Here is an 18,329-nt window from a genome sequence, read left to right on the forward strand (position 1 = left end):
GAAGAGACTTCCAGTTTTGCTGGGATCATATGGGATTGTATTTTTAGATCAGGTTTTGTAGTCATCTGAATACAGAATGACTTAGAATAAGATTATAGAGGTGTTATTTTTTAATCAGTCAGTGTGTAGCCCTACTGAAATGTTTTTGAAATTTTTGAGAGGTTCCACCTTTGAATAGTATAGAAGAGCAGATCCTGAAAAGCAAAGCCAGCATAACGCTCTAGTAGGCCAAGTACTGAGTTAGCAGGTTGTTAATTAAGAAAAAAAAAATCTTAAAAAAATATCTGTAAATGCTTTTTATATAGCCTTCAGGCATCTGTAGGGTGGGTGATCTGTCAGATCTTTTCATTGATACGTTTATTTTTCAAGGCAAGTACAACATTCCTGAATGGATAACTTACTTGGGTGGTGAGAAGATAGAAACATTTTTAGTATTTACTCTTAATGTAATTACTTCTTGTCCTCTTCCTACCACTTGATCCTTTGTTACTGTTCTGGAAGCAGTGTAGAAGCCCTTTTGATTTTTTTTTTTTCTCCTTTTTTTTTTTTTTTTTTTTAAACTGGCTTAAAAATTCAAGTGTTCTTTCCACTCCTACAAATCTGCAGCAACCCCTTCTAACTTTGCAGAAGGTCTGTAGATATTTTTTGACTTACCATGGAAGCAGGCTGTCATTGGAGATTGTTCCTTAAAGCAAAGGAGAACATAAACCTGCAAAGGAATTTCAGAATACTTGGAGACTGATCTGACTTAAGCAGCTATGATGTAGTTTCCTCACTTGTGAAAAAGGTTAAATGTTGTAGTAACAGCTAATTAACTTTGCTTTTTTGGTAGTTCTAGAAGGTTGTTCTAGCATACCATTGTTGTGATTGATAGCATTAAATTTTAGTTTTCAGACTTGAATGTTGCTTGTAACTAATTTTTGTTTGTTCCTATGCATTTAAAAGTAAAGTAGTTCTTTTCCTGCTAAAGGTCTTTTCTGTATAGGTGTGCAAAGTAGTCCTCTTCCCTTAGTGTCCATGTGAAGAACCAGAGTTCTTAGGTTTTCCATTATGATGATGAGTGGAAACATTTCTCTGTTAGCTGTTCCAGTTAGCATTTACTTATCTTGAAGGTGGGAAGCAAAAAATACGTGTATTGCTTTGGAAGAGTTTGTTCTTACTGTTGTCTGTTTGCCTAGCATGTATGTGCTTTCTCTTTCTCTTCTGGATAAACTTCTGGTATATTTTAGGATTATAGTTTTTGTTGTTGTTGTTGCATTACATGTGACACATTGCAATGAATACACAGTGATCTTTCTTCCTGTGTTTGCAACTAATGCCTCAGTCCCTTAATGTGAAGGATGAGAGAGAATGTTACCTACCTCAGGCTAGTAGAGACTTGGTTCATTGGCTTTTTAAACAGTGCTGACAACTTGTGTTGGAAGGCGTGATAGAAATGCACAGTGTTACTGTGTGTAGACTTGAGTTCCATTATTTTTTCTGGCAGTAAGTGTGTTAGTAAGTTTTTTCTAATAATCTTACTAGATTCACGGGCTATTGCATTTCATCCTGTTGGCTTTTAATTGCTTCAGTCAATATAATTTGTGCTGTGTTCCAAATCTGTTTTCAGTGGATGATTTCCTAATGTTCATTTCATCAATGGGCTCTTCCCCCCCCCCCCCCCCCCCCCCGATGTCACTAACAGAAAGGCCTGGCTTGAGGAACTTCACTGGTAACATCCTTTTAGCTCTGTATGTCTTCCCAAAACTAGTAACGGTTATCCTCTGCTTAACAAGTGTACCTACTCTGCATTTTCTCCTAGTAATCACAGTCTGTTCCATTTGAACTGTTTTCAGTGCCATGTCATGGCTATGAAATCTAGCTAGTTTGAATGAACTATTATTTTCTTGGTATAAAAAACCCAGTTACTTTACTGAGGAAAGTTGCTGAGTTTGTCTGGTACTCTCTACTCTTGATTAGTTTTCATTTTACTTGGTTTCCCACCCACCCCTCCCCCTTTTTTTTTTTTCTCTCCCGTGTCCTTTACTTTTCTTAAAAACTAGGGTTTAAGTCTTCTATGCTACCTATTGAGAACAGGTCAGAAAGGCTTACTATTTAGTTCTCTCTCTGTAGGTGGTACTACTCTGTTTTTGTATGGATCTAAGGCATGTTACTTTCTGTACTAGTTTCACTGCTCTGTTCTCCCTGGTTTGGGGGAGAACAATAAGCTGTCTTCAAAACTGAGAGGAAAAGAGTAACTTCCCTTTTTCATTCTGTTCTATCAACATTCCTCCCTTTGTGATGTACAATGTCCACCTGTTCCCTTGCTAGTGAAAATATGGGCAAATAGCTTAATTCTTGGGGTTGAGGCTGAAAGTAATCTTAACTTAGTCCTCATTGTATAGCATCACTGGTTCTTCCCTGTTTGTGGCCAAAGAATCCTTGCTGCTTGCTTTGCTACAGCAGTGTCTTAGTATGTTCACTCTTTGCGGCCCTTTGTTGGGACAGCTCTTAATTGACCAGTACCTTTTCTGTTCTCGTGAATGTCTCTTCACCATTGGTATCCCATTATTCAGCAGGGGAAGGTTCCAGACAAAGTAACCATTTTATCTTCTTTGGGGTACAGTCTTCATATATTTCTTGCATCTTTGATTTAAAAGCGATGGGGTGGGGAAAGCAGCTTCCTTCTTGCTCAAGTCCTTTATCTAGCTTTCTGAAGTTACGCTTCATGGATTTACTGCCGCTTCCCCTTTTGCATCTTAAGTTTCTGTTCCAAATGACCAACTCCTCTGTGTTAGCTTTATTATTGAAGAAATTCCATTGTAAAGTGTCGTTCATTAATCCCAAAATATTTTTGTTTAAAGAAAAAGTCTACTGGGTATAGCACACTCTGGCAGGCTTTGTTCTTTAATTTGTAATAGTAATTATATCTTGGAAGCTTATCCCCAACAGTAATTTTTGTTCTTAGAATATTAAGGATCTTTATTTCCTAGTAATTGTACATAGGACTTGAGGGGCTGTAGTAAAAGGCCTTAATGCTGTCCTTTCCAAAAGCATTTTCTAGACCAGTTTCTGGCCACTTACAGAGTAAAACTATTTGCACCGCATTAATCGCTGAATAATCAATCACTATTTGTTTCCTTTACATAAGAAGGGAGCGTCATCCAACTGACGCTTGTAATTCCCAGGGGATTCTTAAAAGTAGTCCATCCAAACCATTTCTTGCTGGGAAAGATTAAAAAAACCCATCATCTTGTTAGTCTTAATTTTTTTCCTTCTGTTCATTTTTTTCCCCTCTCGCCATGGTTAGCAAATAGTTCTTCCTACGACATGGCTTTTTTTCCTTGTAAAACAAAAAGTCTTCAAATCTTAGGGTCTAGTAGAACCCAGAAATTCTATTTATGAAGGACTTGGATGTTAGGAAGCTTGATACTTTAATGTTTCCTTTGTTGGAAAAAGGGAAAGGGACTAGAAATCTCTGTGTAAATACTCCTTTTCCAGGTTTTTATTACACATCTGCAAAGCTTATTCTTGGGCTGAATTTCCTTCCCCTTTCCACCTACCTCCCCAAACTGTCTCCCTTTAATACGGTGAGCCTTCTACATTAAAAAAAGCAGCACAAAGTTGTAACTTTGCCTTGGTTGTTGGATCTTGCTTAACCAAAATTAATTCTGCATTCCTAGCTGTTGTGATGTTAGTGTCACTCGCTTGAAGCTCTGTTTTTATTTTCCATCTCTTTCTATAGGATGCTTCTGTTCATTTCTTCTGGAGTGATGGTCAAAATAGAACATAAAACTTGGATTCGTTTATCTTCCTCTTTTGCTAACCCAGAAACTCATTTGACTTTTATGGAAAGTACTTGCAGTAAGAAAGACCTTTATCAAATACCTGAGAGCATGGTAATAGGTGTAGCAGCCTCTACCACTGGGGGGTGTGTGCAGGGGTGCGGGTGTGTTGTAAGACCGTGGGCAAAAGATTTAGACTTCTTGCCTTTGGCTCAGCCTGTAAGATAGTGAGAACAGTACCTACTTCACAGTTTTTTTGAGGCTTGGTTCGTTAACATTTTAAAATAATGCTGATGGCCTCTGGAAGGTGCTGCAGAAGTGCATAGTGCTACTGTCTGCAGGCTGAATACCATTGTTTTTTCTGGCGGTATATAGACCTGCCACAGCTAGGGGAAGAATTTTGTTTGGTGTCTCTTTAAAGAAAATGCAAAAGTGCTTTGCTGGGGAGAATAGAAAGGGGCTTTCTGAAGAGGTGCTGAAGACGTGAAAATTCAGAGTGGTGATTGGTCACCTCTGCTTGATTGACAGGTTGCAGGGAAAAACAAAAACCCATTTGTTCTGGCTTAATGGAACTGGAAAACAGAAAATGAGTATCAGGTAAAAATTCCTTTTTTAAAATCTTTGCAGTTCTCCTTTAAAAAGTGGAGTTTTTACACAAAACTACACCTCCCCCACTCCAATAAATTAGGAGTAGGAATTACAGAAACAGGCAGTTGCTAAGTTGTGTAATGTGGGTTGCCTTATGTCAGTGCGTTTTCTAGCAGGCAGGTGTTCTGAAACACCACAGCAGCCAATGCTACTGGGCTAGCTTAGCAAAAAGGCAGAGGATTGAAAGGGTGTAGTGACTAAGCCCTGAACTGGACCCAGCTCTCTGGTTAGGCTCATTAGCAGGTCGTTCAAGGGGAAGCTTTTATTTTCACTTCCTATACTGTGCCTGCTTTGTGGATAAAGTCTGTCAGTTTCTACTATCAATTTGGCATCTTTCATGAGCATTATTACAAAATTCACTGAGAAGTGAATAGCTAAAAAGTAAACTGTTTTAAAGTAACTTCTATCTAGCAGTATACTGTCTTACAGATTTTACAATAAATTTCAACATCAGCACCACAGTTTTGAGAATCATAATTGAAATTTATTTATTTCTGATAACTTAATTATTTTGTATGTTGATGTATTTCAGATTGAAGGACAAGGACATGGTGCAGTTTTTGACTGCAAGTGCTCTCCTGATGGACAGCATTTTGCATGTACTGATTCTCACGGTCACCTTCTGATTTTTGGCTTTGGTTCCAGTAGCAAATATGACAAGGTACAGTGCAAGATGAAAATCAAAATGTTTGTCTGTGTTGAATGCATTCATGCAAACTTTCCTTCAGAGCTTCATTTCAAGAGGGTGTGTCTTAACACAATATTGAGCCATTAATATGAAATGTTTCAGATTCTTGTTGTTGACATTGAGCTTACTTTCACTGTATTGTTGTAAACTATGGAAACATGCTATTAAGATACTGTCTAAATGGGAAGTTAAAAACAATCTTAAAAAAAACAAAACAAAGCACCCAAAACATTTAAAAAGTTACCCAGTCACTGTCTATTTTCTTAAGTGACAAGGCTGAAAGTGTCTACTAATGGGTCCACATGAATAATGTGAATAAACTGCAGTGGAATTGAAACAAGAGTTAAACATTTTGGTTTAAAATTCTTTTTTTGGTCTTAGTTAGAAACCAGAAAAAGTGGGAGAGGTGTAATAAAACCTAATTCCTGCTATCTGTTTTTAAACAATGCATAGTCTGGGAGACATTTGCAACAAATGTACTGTATGTTCTAGTGGTACGATTTTATGTCTGCTAATGAAGTTCTCCTGTCATGGATGCTGTGGTGCTTACACAGCAATGTTCCACCAATATTGGGTGATTAAAATATTACATCTTTATTCTAATGTCATAGTCTACATTATGTATTCTAAGCATGGTTGTCTTGCCACAGACCCTCATGAGTGTATAGATATGTGGTGTTATGTTTGTTCTCTGTGGAGGAACATGCCCTATGAACTATACAGGTTATCAGGTTTGGAGTGCCCACAAGGTCCTAGTTCTTTTACCACCAAGGCAGGAGGTGTGGTGTGTCTCTTCTCCCTCTTTCTAAGACTTAAGCAGACATATCTTCTCCAGGATTTTCTTTTCTGCTTCTGTTAGCTGATACTGGAACTTTATTGGTGAAGTGCTGGCTTCTGGATCTTGCCTTCTGCTTTGGATCTTTGGACTCAAGCTGGTCTTGAAAGCATTTTGGCAAATAGCAACACAGAGGGTCCTGAAGGAGGGAGAGCAAAAGGAGTTTAAATTTTTTTTTTTTTTTTTTTTTTAGTCTTCCAGCTCTTTATTTGATGCTAGTTACAGCAGTATTTGCATATTGAGGATTATATTTTTCTCCTTGTCTCTCAACTATGATTTGAAGTACTTGGTACTTGGCTGCTGTTGCTGTCTTGCAGCTATTGCTAGCTGTGCATTTCCCCTTTCATTCCAAAGAAAACAAATGAGCAGAGGCACCGCAACAAGGAAAACCAGGATTATTAGGTAATTTTAAAGGTCTTTGTCTTTCAGAGTTTTTAGTATTCCAGACCTTAAAGTCTTTTGTAATAGAAACATTTTTCTCACTGTGTCCATTGATTAATCCAGGTTTTATTTCTCCAGTCATTTTGGAAGTGTATAGACCTCTGCCACTCAGAAATGTTGAGCCTTCCCCTCTTTACTGTGATACACCAGGAGTTTCTAATACGCAGCCATTTGATAATTTACCTTGTGAAGGATTAGATCTGTTTGAAGAATGAAAATAATTGCTTTTCACTTCTTGATTTCTACAGACCCTTTGTTCTCTTGGGATTGTTGCTGCAGCCTCTGAGAAAAGATTATGTTTAAAATTAGTCACTTACTGGGTGATTTAAAATGATCCTCTCCAGCAGTTACTGTGCCAGTGGTAATCTTGGCATTCTTGACCATAGAAGAAATGGGAGCAATTAGGATTTGCATTTGTTACCTCTTTAATCTCAGTCTTCAGCTCTCAGAAAACTCAGTTTGGAAGTTTCTGATCTCTTTCTTGTCTGGTTCCATCTCTTCTTTTATTTTTGTCTGACGTGATCTATAGAAGAATGTAACTACAGGTAGGTAGGTAGGTGCTGGAGAATAGGTGTTCTTTTTTTCTGTCCTTCCCCACCACCACTGCCCTAATACTTGGGTTTATTTTCAGACACCTTGCGAGAATATGCTCTGGTAGGAGCTGCAGTTTTTTGGCTTTAAAGTGGTTTCCATCTGTCTCAGGGAATTACTTGTACAGAAAAAAGGGGTATGGTAACCTGTCCTGTATTGCTGTATTTGTGAATTGCAGTCAGGACAATGATTACAGCTTGAGATGGTGTTAGATGTGCTGAGAGAGCAAGCTCTTGGTTTTCCACGTGTATGGTTTGCATGTTTTGTTCAGGTAGTATCTGTGTTTCCTGCTTGACTGGAACCACTGGGCAGGCTTTTCTTTCCCCAGTGTGATCTTGGCCACAATGAAGGTGATGGGGTGTGTTTGGTTTGTTTTCTTTTTTTTTCTTTCTTTCTTTTTTTGATGGTAAATGTTTTTGTGAAGTAATTCTTCAGTGTGTGTGTGGGAAGACTACATTTGCTGCTTTTTTAGGGCTCCTTTGTTATTTGACCCAGTTAAGGGGGCCTCGAGCCAAGCTCAGCTGAAATTTCTCTGTGTGTGAAGATCATTGGAGATGAGCTGAGCTCACTGTCAACAATGCTTGTGCGTTTCAGAAGTTCATGCTTACGTGGAAACTTGTCCAGGAATGCCTAACTGTCCTAAAGCGTGAGGGTACCTTTCTGTTGATTGTATTTCTTAGATTGGACCAGATCTCTGAGTTTGCAAAGGCTTTTGTCCCTGAGAACTGCCCAAACCACAGCTCTTTGTTGCAAGTTCACAGCTCTTGTGTGGTGGATTAGTGCAGTAGTGGGGAAAATCTCTGCATTTGTGTAGGTGTGCCCCTTTGGAGAAACAGGATTTTGAATGTGCAGTGTAGTTACTGAAGGAGAGTCTTATTTGTAGAGCTCAGATCCTGTGGACAGCTTTTGCCGGCTGGGTTTGTGAAGCCATGTGTTCAGAGGACTCATCCTCATGGTGGTGTCGTATCTTCTTATTGTCATGAAACTGATCTCTAATAGTATATCAAGAAGTAGGTCTGGTTGTTACTACTTGTAACTGGGTGTCTACTGAACATAACCATTTAAGGTTCTTTGAAACATCTAATCTTCTGATTTTTCTCAGGACTTGCAATAGCCTGAGGACAAGGTTGCTACCCCCAGGTTCCAGTAGGGACATTCCAGTCTTGTATCTGAGAGCTGGTCTGAGCCTGGGTTTTCCATGAAATGCCATTCTTCCCTTGTGGAGTAGAAAATTGTTGTTTATTCTCTCTACCACATCTGATTGCAGTACAGAGTACAAAAAGGGTAATTGCACACTCCATCATGATACTGCACCAGAGACTATTCTGGTAGAGGTCAGTGAATCTCAAAAAGAATTTTCAGATGTTCCCTTTGCTTACAAAACCTGGGATGCAGACAAAAACATACAACCAAATCACAGCACATTAAAACTCAGAGTCTGTATGATCATGCTATTGAAATATCTTCTTTCTCAGTGTGAGAAATACTTAATAGGAAAATTTACAGTAGGTGAAAGAAAGTACTGGACACTCTACTGTTACGATTCTAGGGAAAATTTTAAGTCCTTCTAGGACCTATGCCTTTATCATTTTGAGCTATTTGAGCTGAAGGATCAAAGTTGCTGAACAGGCGTTGATTCTGTCATTCAGACACACAAAAGTACTTTTATCTTTCTCATTCAGCCTCTCTTAACAGAGAATCTGGCAACAAGACTTCACCCAGTCGGGGTTTCTTACTGCAGTGGGACGTGACCTTGTCCATACATACTTCGTAAGGGTAACCATTTGAATCCCTGGAGTTAAATCATTGCTATTGCATCTTTCCATACATCTTTCCAATTTCTTGCAGTTGTTACTTCTCTGAATTTTTGTGTGGTACAGATACCATGTTACCTAGTAGTTTTTTAAAAAAAATTATCTACCTCATGTGGCCACATGTAGGCACTTTGTGATATTGTAATTGATAGATGTTTGCTGTCATCTTTCCTTCCTATTCTTCTCATGTCCAGGACAGGAGACCTTTGTCACTGAGAGCCCAGGCCTCTGAGTAGGTGGTATAACCTCTGCCTTACTGATTTCTGCATCACAAGTTACTGCAAACTTGTTATGGATTGGTCATGTTAGAGCATGCTCTTCAGAAATGTAAATTCTACAACAATTAGGCATTCCTCTGTCCGTGCTCCCGATACCTGTCTCTTAACACCAAGACAAGACTTTTTGGAGATATCTATGCCTTGAGTCAATTGTTTAATCGTTTTTATATTGCACTGGAAATCTAATCTGCATGAATGATGATTTTATGACTATATTTTCAGTTCAAAGTTAAAACTGAGTACATCAGCTGCCAAGGGGTTTGCTTGCCAGTAAGTAGGTAGTGTTGGGATGCGTAGTAGTCATGTCAGCTTGTCTTTGGTTCTCTTTCTCTTTTTTGCCTTGTGGTTCAGTACCTTTCTGATTGCATGACACTGAGGTGCATGTGCCAGTGAGAGATGGAACTTAAGCCCTTTCACATACTATTTGGATAAAGGAATTCCTCAGTCTTGAGCGTCTGTGGAAAGTCATCTAGAATAAATTATGAGCAGGTGGACTGAAATAATAAAGACAACTTTAAGCCTGAAGAATTCAACTTTAGATCAGCTTTATCTACTGGAACTTTTTCATGTATCTAGCATTGTAATAGGAATATATATGTTTGGCTGCTGCTGTTAAAACATTTGGCAATAACATTCTGCGATAAATATTTCCTACTCCTCTTGTTCCTGCACCCATAGCTCATAAGTCTGTGACACAGTTTTTGTTACCAGAATATATATTAATATATTCAGAGTATAGAAGAAAATTTGTGAATTATTTAATAAGCCCATGCTATGTTTGGTCAAATGTCTGCAAGTAATTAAATATTGCCCCATTCCCCTGGTCTTTAAATGCTCCCGACCCTCAAACATGTGGATTATTCTCCTTGCATTATAATAAAGAAAAGTAGTACTGGGGGGGGGGGGAAAAATCATAGTCATTAAATTTTCCCCATTAAACTGAGATAAACAGATCACTTTATAACCTTGTTTTTGCAAAAGTGACCACAAGTAACATTGTTAAAAGTACTTTTGGCAGTTATCTTCTGTATGCTTTTTTGTAATAGGTTCTTAAAAAAATTACAAAATAACTTTGTTTACAGATAGCAGATCAGATGTTCTTTCATAGTGATTATCGGCCCCTTATCCGTGATGCCAACAACTTTGTCCTGGATGAACAGACACAGCAGGCTCCACACCTTATGCCTCCCCCATTTTTGGTTGATGTGGATGGCAACCCTCATCCTGCAAGGTATCAAAGACTAGTTCCTGGTCGTGAGAACTGCAGGGAGGAACAGCTTATTCCTCAGATGGGAGTGACATCTTCAGGTATGGAAAATTTCACTTCACTACACAGTAGCCTATCTAGTTACTTCCAGGTGTTCTACACTTTCCCTCTTGCTTCGTCCTTTTTCTTCATTTCTGGGCATAGTAGTTCATGTAGTGTGGAAGAATTGCGATGTCCTTGGCACTGATTGATTGTGACGTTTTCACTTAATAGTATTGTCATTGACCAAATTGGTACTAGTTGGTGCAACAATACCAGTTGGCTTGGAGCTCATTTAATTATTGGAACAGATGCTGAGTGAGCTTTCGGGTGATCTCTTTGGAGTGAGACTTCCTACTTCAGAAAACCTAGGAAACAGACTGATCTTCCACAGATCACTTGGAATGTGTAATACCTACAAGAAGAGAAAAATGGGAGGACGCCTGGAACATGCAAAATCCTCTTCCTATTTAAATGAAAGCAGTCATTCAGCTTAAGCTTTGATAGTTTGATTAGAGAACTCTAAAGAGTTGCTGAGGATGCAAAATCTAGGAAGTTCCTTGAAAGTTGTATTCTCCATGCTTACAACATGGGAGGAATGTGCGTATGTTGGGCTAATGGTAGGCTGTTGGGAGCTGCCTGGATGTGGCCCACCGTGGGTGGGGGTGTAAAAACGATGCCTACTTGTTTTGTGTCACTAGTTCAATATTAGTATAAATGAGCAAACAGTAACTGGTGATAGTAGCTTTAAATGTTTTCAAGATAAGAATTGTTAAGTATTTGGATATTCTTGAAAACTGGGAAAAACCGACTGTGCCTGTGAACGGTAGCTTATACATACACCATACTTAAGCCTGTGATGTGTCAGATGTTCCAATAGGGTTAACTGACAGTGCAGTTACCAGTAGATCTCTTAATCCTCATTTGTAGACCTGAGGATTATCAGCCACCGAATACTTACACAATAATTTTTAAGGAGCATTTCTATATTTCCTCCAAAATTGTAGGAAGAAATGCTACCTGAGAAGGAACTGTAAGAAGAAGAAGAAAAATCTTTCTGGTGAATGTATACTGTGCTTTATCTTTAACTTTCTAGCTAGTGGCTTGAAGCTAAATTCAGTTTCCAAGGAAGGATGCGATTTTACTTTGTTGTTGCAGTTACAGCATGGATCTATGACATTATGAAATTCTCCAAATTAGAAAATGTCCTGGACATATTCTCCAATATAATATCTTGCAACAAGTCAGACTCTGCACACAGACCCAACAATATTTAATTTAATGGTGTGGCCGCATGACACATGATTACCTGTAGGAGGAAGATGTCCATAGCATTTTGTTTAATAGCAGGAAGCCATCAACCAGGCTGGCAGAGAGCCAGAGAGATTATAGAGGGAAGATATTTTTCTACCTCTTTACAGTTTAGGAACAATATATTCAGTCTTATGCAGAGCTAAACTGTGGTCATGTATTTGTGTTCCCTTCCACTAAGGAAGCTCCATTTCTTTCTGAAACTTTATTGTGGGATTTGATAGATCTCCCTCAGAGAACTGACAATTTATTTCTTGTCAAGTTTTCTGTAGGGGCTTATAAGAGTAGGGGAAATACAGATAGTCATGCTTGGTTTACTGCTTAGGTGTACATGAAGCTCCTTTAAACCAGATATTTTGCAAAAATCAAATACATACCAGTGTCTTTATTATTTCATTGTTTAAAAATCTTGCTCTTACTTGCCAAGGCAAAATGTCACAATCTAGATATATAAAACCCCATTCATTTAGTTTAGGTAGCAATTTCCTTATTTAAGATCATTCTTGGGTTATTTGTAGTATTTCTCATTGTTTTCAGTAGGCAGTATGTCTGCTCGTGAGGTCACCAAACAAATCGGGACTGTCTCATTACATGAGTCAGAAAACATCCAGCTGTGGTTATACCAGAGCTCATACCATGATTTGAAGCTTCTGCTGCTTTAGCGAAGTTGACTTTGACTACAATAACCTTGAAACCCTAAGAGCACTATCTTAAATCTTTTATGCTCTTTCTGCATGCCATCATCTATTAAGAGAGCTGCTTCCGTCTAGCCACATAATCAAAGCTCTTCATTTCATAGCACAATTACTGTAATATCTTCTCTTTGATCTTGCAAAGTGCAGTTTATACTGTGATATCTCTTTGGAATCATGCTGGAAAAATAATTTCTGTAGCTTGTTTCTTTGAACATAGTCATCACTCATTACAAAGTTTTGCAAGTTCTGCTTCTCTTGATCAGAGCTTCCCACCACTCCACCATCTAACTATTCCATGTGGAGGTACCTGACTTCTTTTTCAAACCAGTCCTGTAACCCTTGCCTTTTTCTCCATACATCTCTTAATTTTTTGTCACCATTGTGAGTATGAAAAGAGGTTTTGTGTTGCTCATGCTTACATGCCGTGTATTTTGCTTGCTGCACAGAAACACTGTCACCTTACAGTCATTTCGGTGAGAACTATTTCCTGTCTTTTGTTCAAGAGGCCTACCCAGAGGGGGTTTCTTGGCTGTTTTACATACCAAAGAAAATTAGCATTACTTAACCTTTGTCATCTTGACGCCTACATGGAGCTCCATCAAGCATTTTTGCTGCTTAGTGTTCTTCAGTATAGATAATGCTTTTCTAATTCAGTTAGACCTTCTTGATGTAGTTCTTCTGTTGGCGCTTATGCTAAAGTATTTTGTAATGTATTTGGGGCAGGCTAAGCATGCATTTGAACAATTTACATTGACTGAGCTGACAAACAACACTTGTATCATGCTTGTGTGACTTGCCGACACTTGATCAAATGTAAACTTTTATTAGGAGTGACATGTAATCATCTTGACCCTGCTTCAGCGAATACAATGCTCTCAAGATATTAAGAAAAAAAAATCCTGTTTAAAAAACGGCTGTTACAAAAATATGCATTAGCCCATGCTCACACATGTGTTTATGCTGTATTTTTAAATTTCAAAGCTAAAACTTCAGCGAACTGTTTGTAACATCTGATTCTTCAAATCAACGTTTGTGTGTTGTTCCCTTGTATATTTCACTTCACAGGATTGAATCAAGTTCTTAGTCAACAAGCAAATCAAGAGATCAGTCCGTTGGATAGCATGATTCAAAGACTTCAGCAAGAGCAGGACCAGAGACGTTCTGGAGAGGCGGGAACCAGTAGTACCACCCGGATAAGCAGAGGTAGGTTACTGGGCAATGGGCATTGTAGCCAAGACTTGGAAAACTCACATTGTTGTGCATGATTTGTGCATTTTGTTGAACTATTAAAAAGGAGATGTGAAACTACAGGACATAATAGAGCTTTCTCATCTCTTTTTTTATCTTTCTGCGAAGTCTCAGGATTCTTGACATTACAAATTTATCTATTAAAGTTATTGTCTGCTCAGTCAGGGAACTTGTAGCAACTGTTCCCTTTAGAAGTAAATGCCCTACTGTTTAGTCTGCAGTTGGCCATCTATTTGGTTGAAATCTGAATTGTGTCAAATGAGGAAATAGGAGGAAGAAAAGAGGAAGGACTTGGTGGGTTTGCTTTGGTTTGTTTGGGTTTTTTAATCTTTTGACCATTTCAGGTTCTTGTCTGTAAATTTCACAGCTTGGATTCCCAATTTCCAGTGTTGTGGCTTCACTTTTTTTCAAGGTAGAAGACTGTTCAAGGAATACACTGGTTCAGTGAGATTGCTCACTGTTTTATAATACAGATCTGGAATGCAGCAGCAAGTCAGCTTCGCATAAATATTTTCAAATGCATTTTTAAACAAAAGCAAACCAGTGAAACATTTGTTTCACTTCAGATTGTTGATACATCTGCTCTTTTTCAATGTGAATTTTTAAACAGTACTGCATCCCAGTAGCTGTTTAAGTGTGTGTTGTGGTGACTATAGAAGCTGCTGGAGTAGTTAAATTCAGTTAATATTTAATTTCTTTTGAAGTAATAGGTTAAGTAATTTTTTTTTTCTTAGTTTCCTTTCATTTTGAGTCCTTCTTTTTGAATGGTTCCCTTAGAATTTCAGATCAAGTACAAATACTACTTTTTGACTTTTTAGGATCTGTAAGTTCTACCTCAGAAGTACATTCACCACCAAATATAGGATTAAGACGTAGTGGACAAATTGAAGGTGTGCGTCAGATGCATAGCAACGCACCAAGAAGTGAAATAGCCACTGAGCGGGACCTTGTGGCTTGGAGTCGAAGAGTTGTAGTGCCTGAACTGTCTTCTGGTGTGGCCAGGTAAACACAGGCCAAGTTTACAGTGAATTTTAGTTTGGTGAACTTACTTAAATTGAACTGGTTTGGAATTTATACTGTCGTAGAACTATTTGTGTGGTATTTATCTATACTGTGGTCTCAATTTCTTGTAAATATCAGTTTCAGTTTGAAATCAGCTGTTTGCATGTAACTTGAAAAATCTTGGAATTACAGAAGTATTGTGAATAAAAACTGACCATTTGACTTGTATATGCAATGGGATCTAGCTGCCTCGGTGTTTTCTGGCTTGCAGGATAAGAGTTACAGTGTGTTTTAGGTCCATTTGTTCTTGTCATTATATGGCCTTTTATGGCTGGGACACTGACCTAATCTATTAGGTACCTGAGATGAATTTTGATTTCCAAACTGGAACTTTATTTTGTTCAGTAATTGACTCCTGTGATGAATATTTACATCCATTAAGTCAAAAAACCCTACTAACCACAATCAACCATGAACTCCTCCAGCTTTCTGAAATAAGATGGAAATCTTAGTTTGTTAATCTTAGACTGTAAGGAGAAGAACTGTTCTTCAAAGAATGTTATAAATGTTGAACATTTATTCCTTGATTTGAAATAGATCTTCTCAGTTGTATTTTGCTTTAAGGTTAACATCTCAATTTTCGTTTTTTCAGTAGGCAGGAAGAATGGAGAACAGCAAAGGGAGAAGAAGAAGTAAGGGTGTATCGATCGGAAGAGAAAAGAAAACATGTAACGAGTCACATTCAAAGAGAAAACAAAATACCTACTTTCGCTAAGGTAAATAGTCACTTACACCTTATCACACAAAGTAGTGTAAAATTTAACTCAGTGTGTTAGGCCCTGTAAATCTACATTCCTTTTCTCAGTTTTGAATTTTAAAACCAGGGGTACAGGAATTGTTTACCTCTCCAGAACAAGGAAGCGTGTCTGTACTGATGTTTCACAGTGTTCTGAATAAACAACGGAGATTGGTTTTAGAATCCGCTAAGTGAGAAGCCCTGCAAATCTGGTGTTAGGGACATGATTAGTTGTAGGGAGCCTGTCATTGTTTATCAATACATCCTGCTACTCCTGTCTGCTGTTTGATATACTATTCCGTGGAAAGGTTCAGTTAAAACTCAAGTCACAGTTATTAACTTTAACGTGTTTAAATCAATCTCCAAATACAGAATTGGGTATTTTCTCTTATGGTACCCTAATAATCATACTGGGCATTTTTAAGTCATGCTTTTTGCTAGAGCTGAAGTACATATTCCAGAAAAGAATAAAACAGGGTAGGTGAAGAAGAAGGGAATGGAATGGGTTGTAATGAAATTGTCATAATTGACTTGATGTTTCCTGGTAAGAAAATGTGAAGGTTGCATATTCTGTATTAAAAAAAATTGGGTTATATCTTGCGTGTTAGAAATCAGTTTTGTCTATGCATCTCACATGCTCATCTGTGCTTTTCTAGCTAAATAACTATAATTTGTAATAAAGGAAGTAAATTTTAAGCAACTGTAGAGGAGAACCCATGCTTTGGGTTTTGCAGTATGCTTATTCTAGATGAGACTGTTCGACCCTCAATCAGAAGCTTAGTAAAGTAACAGGCCTTCAAGAATGCCGGCAAACTGTCCACTAAAAAGTAAAAATCACTTACGAGGTTCAAGGTGGAAAAATGAAGAAATGAAGTATTTAGAAAAAGTGTACAAAAGACTGCAGTTATTAACTTTATCAGAATACCATACTTAATGCCTGTGCTGTTTATTATTTACTTTCTTGTGGAGGAAGGGAACCAAGATCGAAAGCAATCTGAAATAAGCAAATTTCAGGTGCTTAGTAGTGCTTGTGTATTTTTAATAATGATTGATTAATTTATATGCAGTAGGAAGAATACATTTGAGATAGGCAAGTTTCTATTTGATACTAAATTGGAGGTTTCTGTTTTGCTTCTTTTTTTATACTTGAGCAAAGTAACACTTTCAAAAGAAGTGAGGTAAATGCTCCCCCACCCCCAAACAGTTCCCTAATAATTTTCAATTTCTTTATTAAATTTCTTAGGGTTTTTTTTAAATCTCTTTCTTGTCTTGAAATTGTGTGCATCGCTATCTTAAGAAATGGTACTGGAATGCTAATTTCAATGCTGCAGTCACCAACATCAAGTATGTTTGCCCAGATAAAGTGAACAAGTATTTTTTTCAGTATATCTCCAGTTCTCATACATAGAGGGAAGAAACTCTATGCCACTTAGAGTTTTGGAGGTGGTCATGACAGGGCTCATTAATGAAATAACCAGGACATCAGAAATCTTGGTAACTCCTATTTTTCTCTTGGGAATAATAGAAGATGGGCCTCACAAATTCAGATGTTAACATTTCTTGTCTTGGGAGGATGTATTTTAGTGTTGAATTATAGACTTTCATTTACTTTATTTAAATGCACTGCTCAAGGGTTGGTTTTTTGTTTTGAGGGTGTAGGGGGCAGCGGTTTCCTTTAGCTACAGCCTTGTCAAAGCATCCTTCCTGAAAATGTGAGTTCCTACCAATTTACCCTTACATTTCTAATTGGGTTACAGTTTTCCTAAAATACCACTAGGACATAAAAATAGCAGAGTAGGCTAGTTGGTCCAGCATTTTGGTTTCAGCAATTACTTTTATTACATCTTTGAACAAAGAAACTTAATATGGATGTTTTCGAAAATTTTTCTCAGAGGAGGAATTTTTAGTCTTCAAACTTTACAGGTAGCACTGGGTCCTTTTGAGACTCATATTTTCATTGTGGATTTTATGCTCTTAAAATCCTTCAGATCAACAGCTAGCTTATATGAAACTGAAGAAAGATTTTCCTATTTACCCAGAGAATGTGTCCTTTGTTTATCTCAGTCCATCGAGGGTCTGTGATATGGATTCTGATGCCCAGAATGTGAGGGAGAGGTAACTTGGTAAATCCTTTAGTTATTTCCCACCTTCATCCCAATGAAATACAGCAAAAGCAGACAGTCATGGTCTCTGCACTTGAGTATGTCAGTTAAACTTCCAATAGAAATCACTGCTGAATTCAGTAATGCTTTCAGAACATTTAAATAAATCCTTCTTAAACCCGACAGGATACTTTTTTATGTCATCTCAGCACAAAAACCTCATATTCTTCCATATGTGTGTCTCTTTTTTAAGTACTTGGGTTGTTGAGAAGTACATTAATTCAGATCCCTTGAGATAAATCTCAGAGGGTTTAAAAAATGAGTAGGTATCAAATGGGCTTTAAATAAGCACATTTGTAAGAAGAAAAGGGTGCTTGATCCCAAGTGATCGAATCTGCCAGTTAAATAAACTGCTCAGATTGCAGAGATCTTTGTTGTTGCTTATGGTTAGCATCAGCAACACTTTTGTTCAGTAGTGTCTGAGCAATAAGAATGGTGAGTTGGAATTGTCATCTTCTGTAGTGTCCATAATAAAATCAAATAAATGCCTGGGAAGAGAAGTAAGGCTGACTGCATTCCAGAAACTGTTGTGTGATATATTTAGTGGTTTTTAAAATAGAAATTAGTAACTGAATTATAGCAGCTCTTCTGTTGCTGTTCTTTATAGTGACTGTGTGGCTTTAAACACAAGCTGTGTTCAGTTGAAGATAGAACTGGAAAGTACTGTGTAAAACTTCCTTTTCTTGAGAGCATGTAATTGGTTTTGATACTGATACCTTGTAATTTATGTTACAGTAGTGTTGTGAGAATGCAGTTATTTTGTGTTGTATAGTGAATTCTTAAGGGTTTAATGAGAGAATTTATGATCTA

General features: G+C 37.7%; 1 protein-coding gene across 3 annotated transcripts in view; it reads left to right on the forward strand.

Annotated features, from left to right (window-relative positions):
• Window positions 1–18,329, forward strand: part of PHIP (PHIP subunit of CUL4-Ring ligase complex) — a 118,531-nt gene that overhangs the window by 58,599 nt on the left and 41,603 nt on the right. For 2 of the 3 annotated variants that reach the window (XM_080388125.1, XM_080388127.1), the window contains exons 16-20: window positions 4,945–5,073; window positions 10,142–10,367; window positions 13,377–13,514; window positions 14,378–14,561; window positions 15,214–15,337. In XM_080388125.1, the coding sequence (XP_080244251.1) occupies window positions 4,945–5,073; window positions 10,142–10,367; window positions 13,377–13,514; window positions 14,378–14,561; window positions 15,214–15,337 (801 nt within the window). The remainder of the gene's footprint in view (window positions 1–4,944; window positions 5,074–10,141; window positions 10,368–13,376; window positions 13,515–14,377; window positions 14,562–15,213; window positions 15,338–18,329) is intronic. The other variant, XM_080388126.1, reaches the window with a different exon arrangement.

Source organism: Falco punctatus, assembly GCF_963210335.1.
Source record: "Falco punctatus genome assembly, chromosome: 5".
NCBI lineage: Eukaryota > Metazoa > Chordata > Aves > Falconiformes > Falconidae > Falco > Falco punctatus.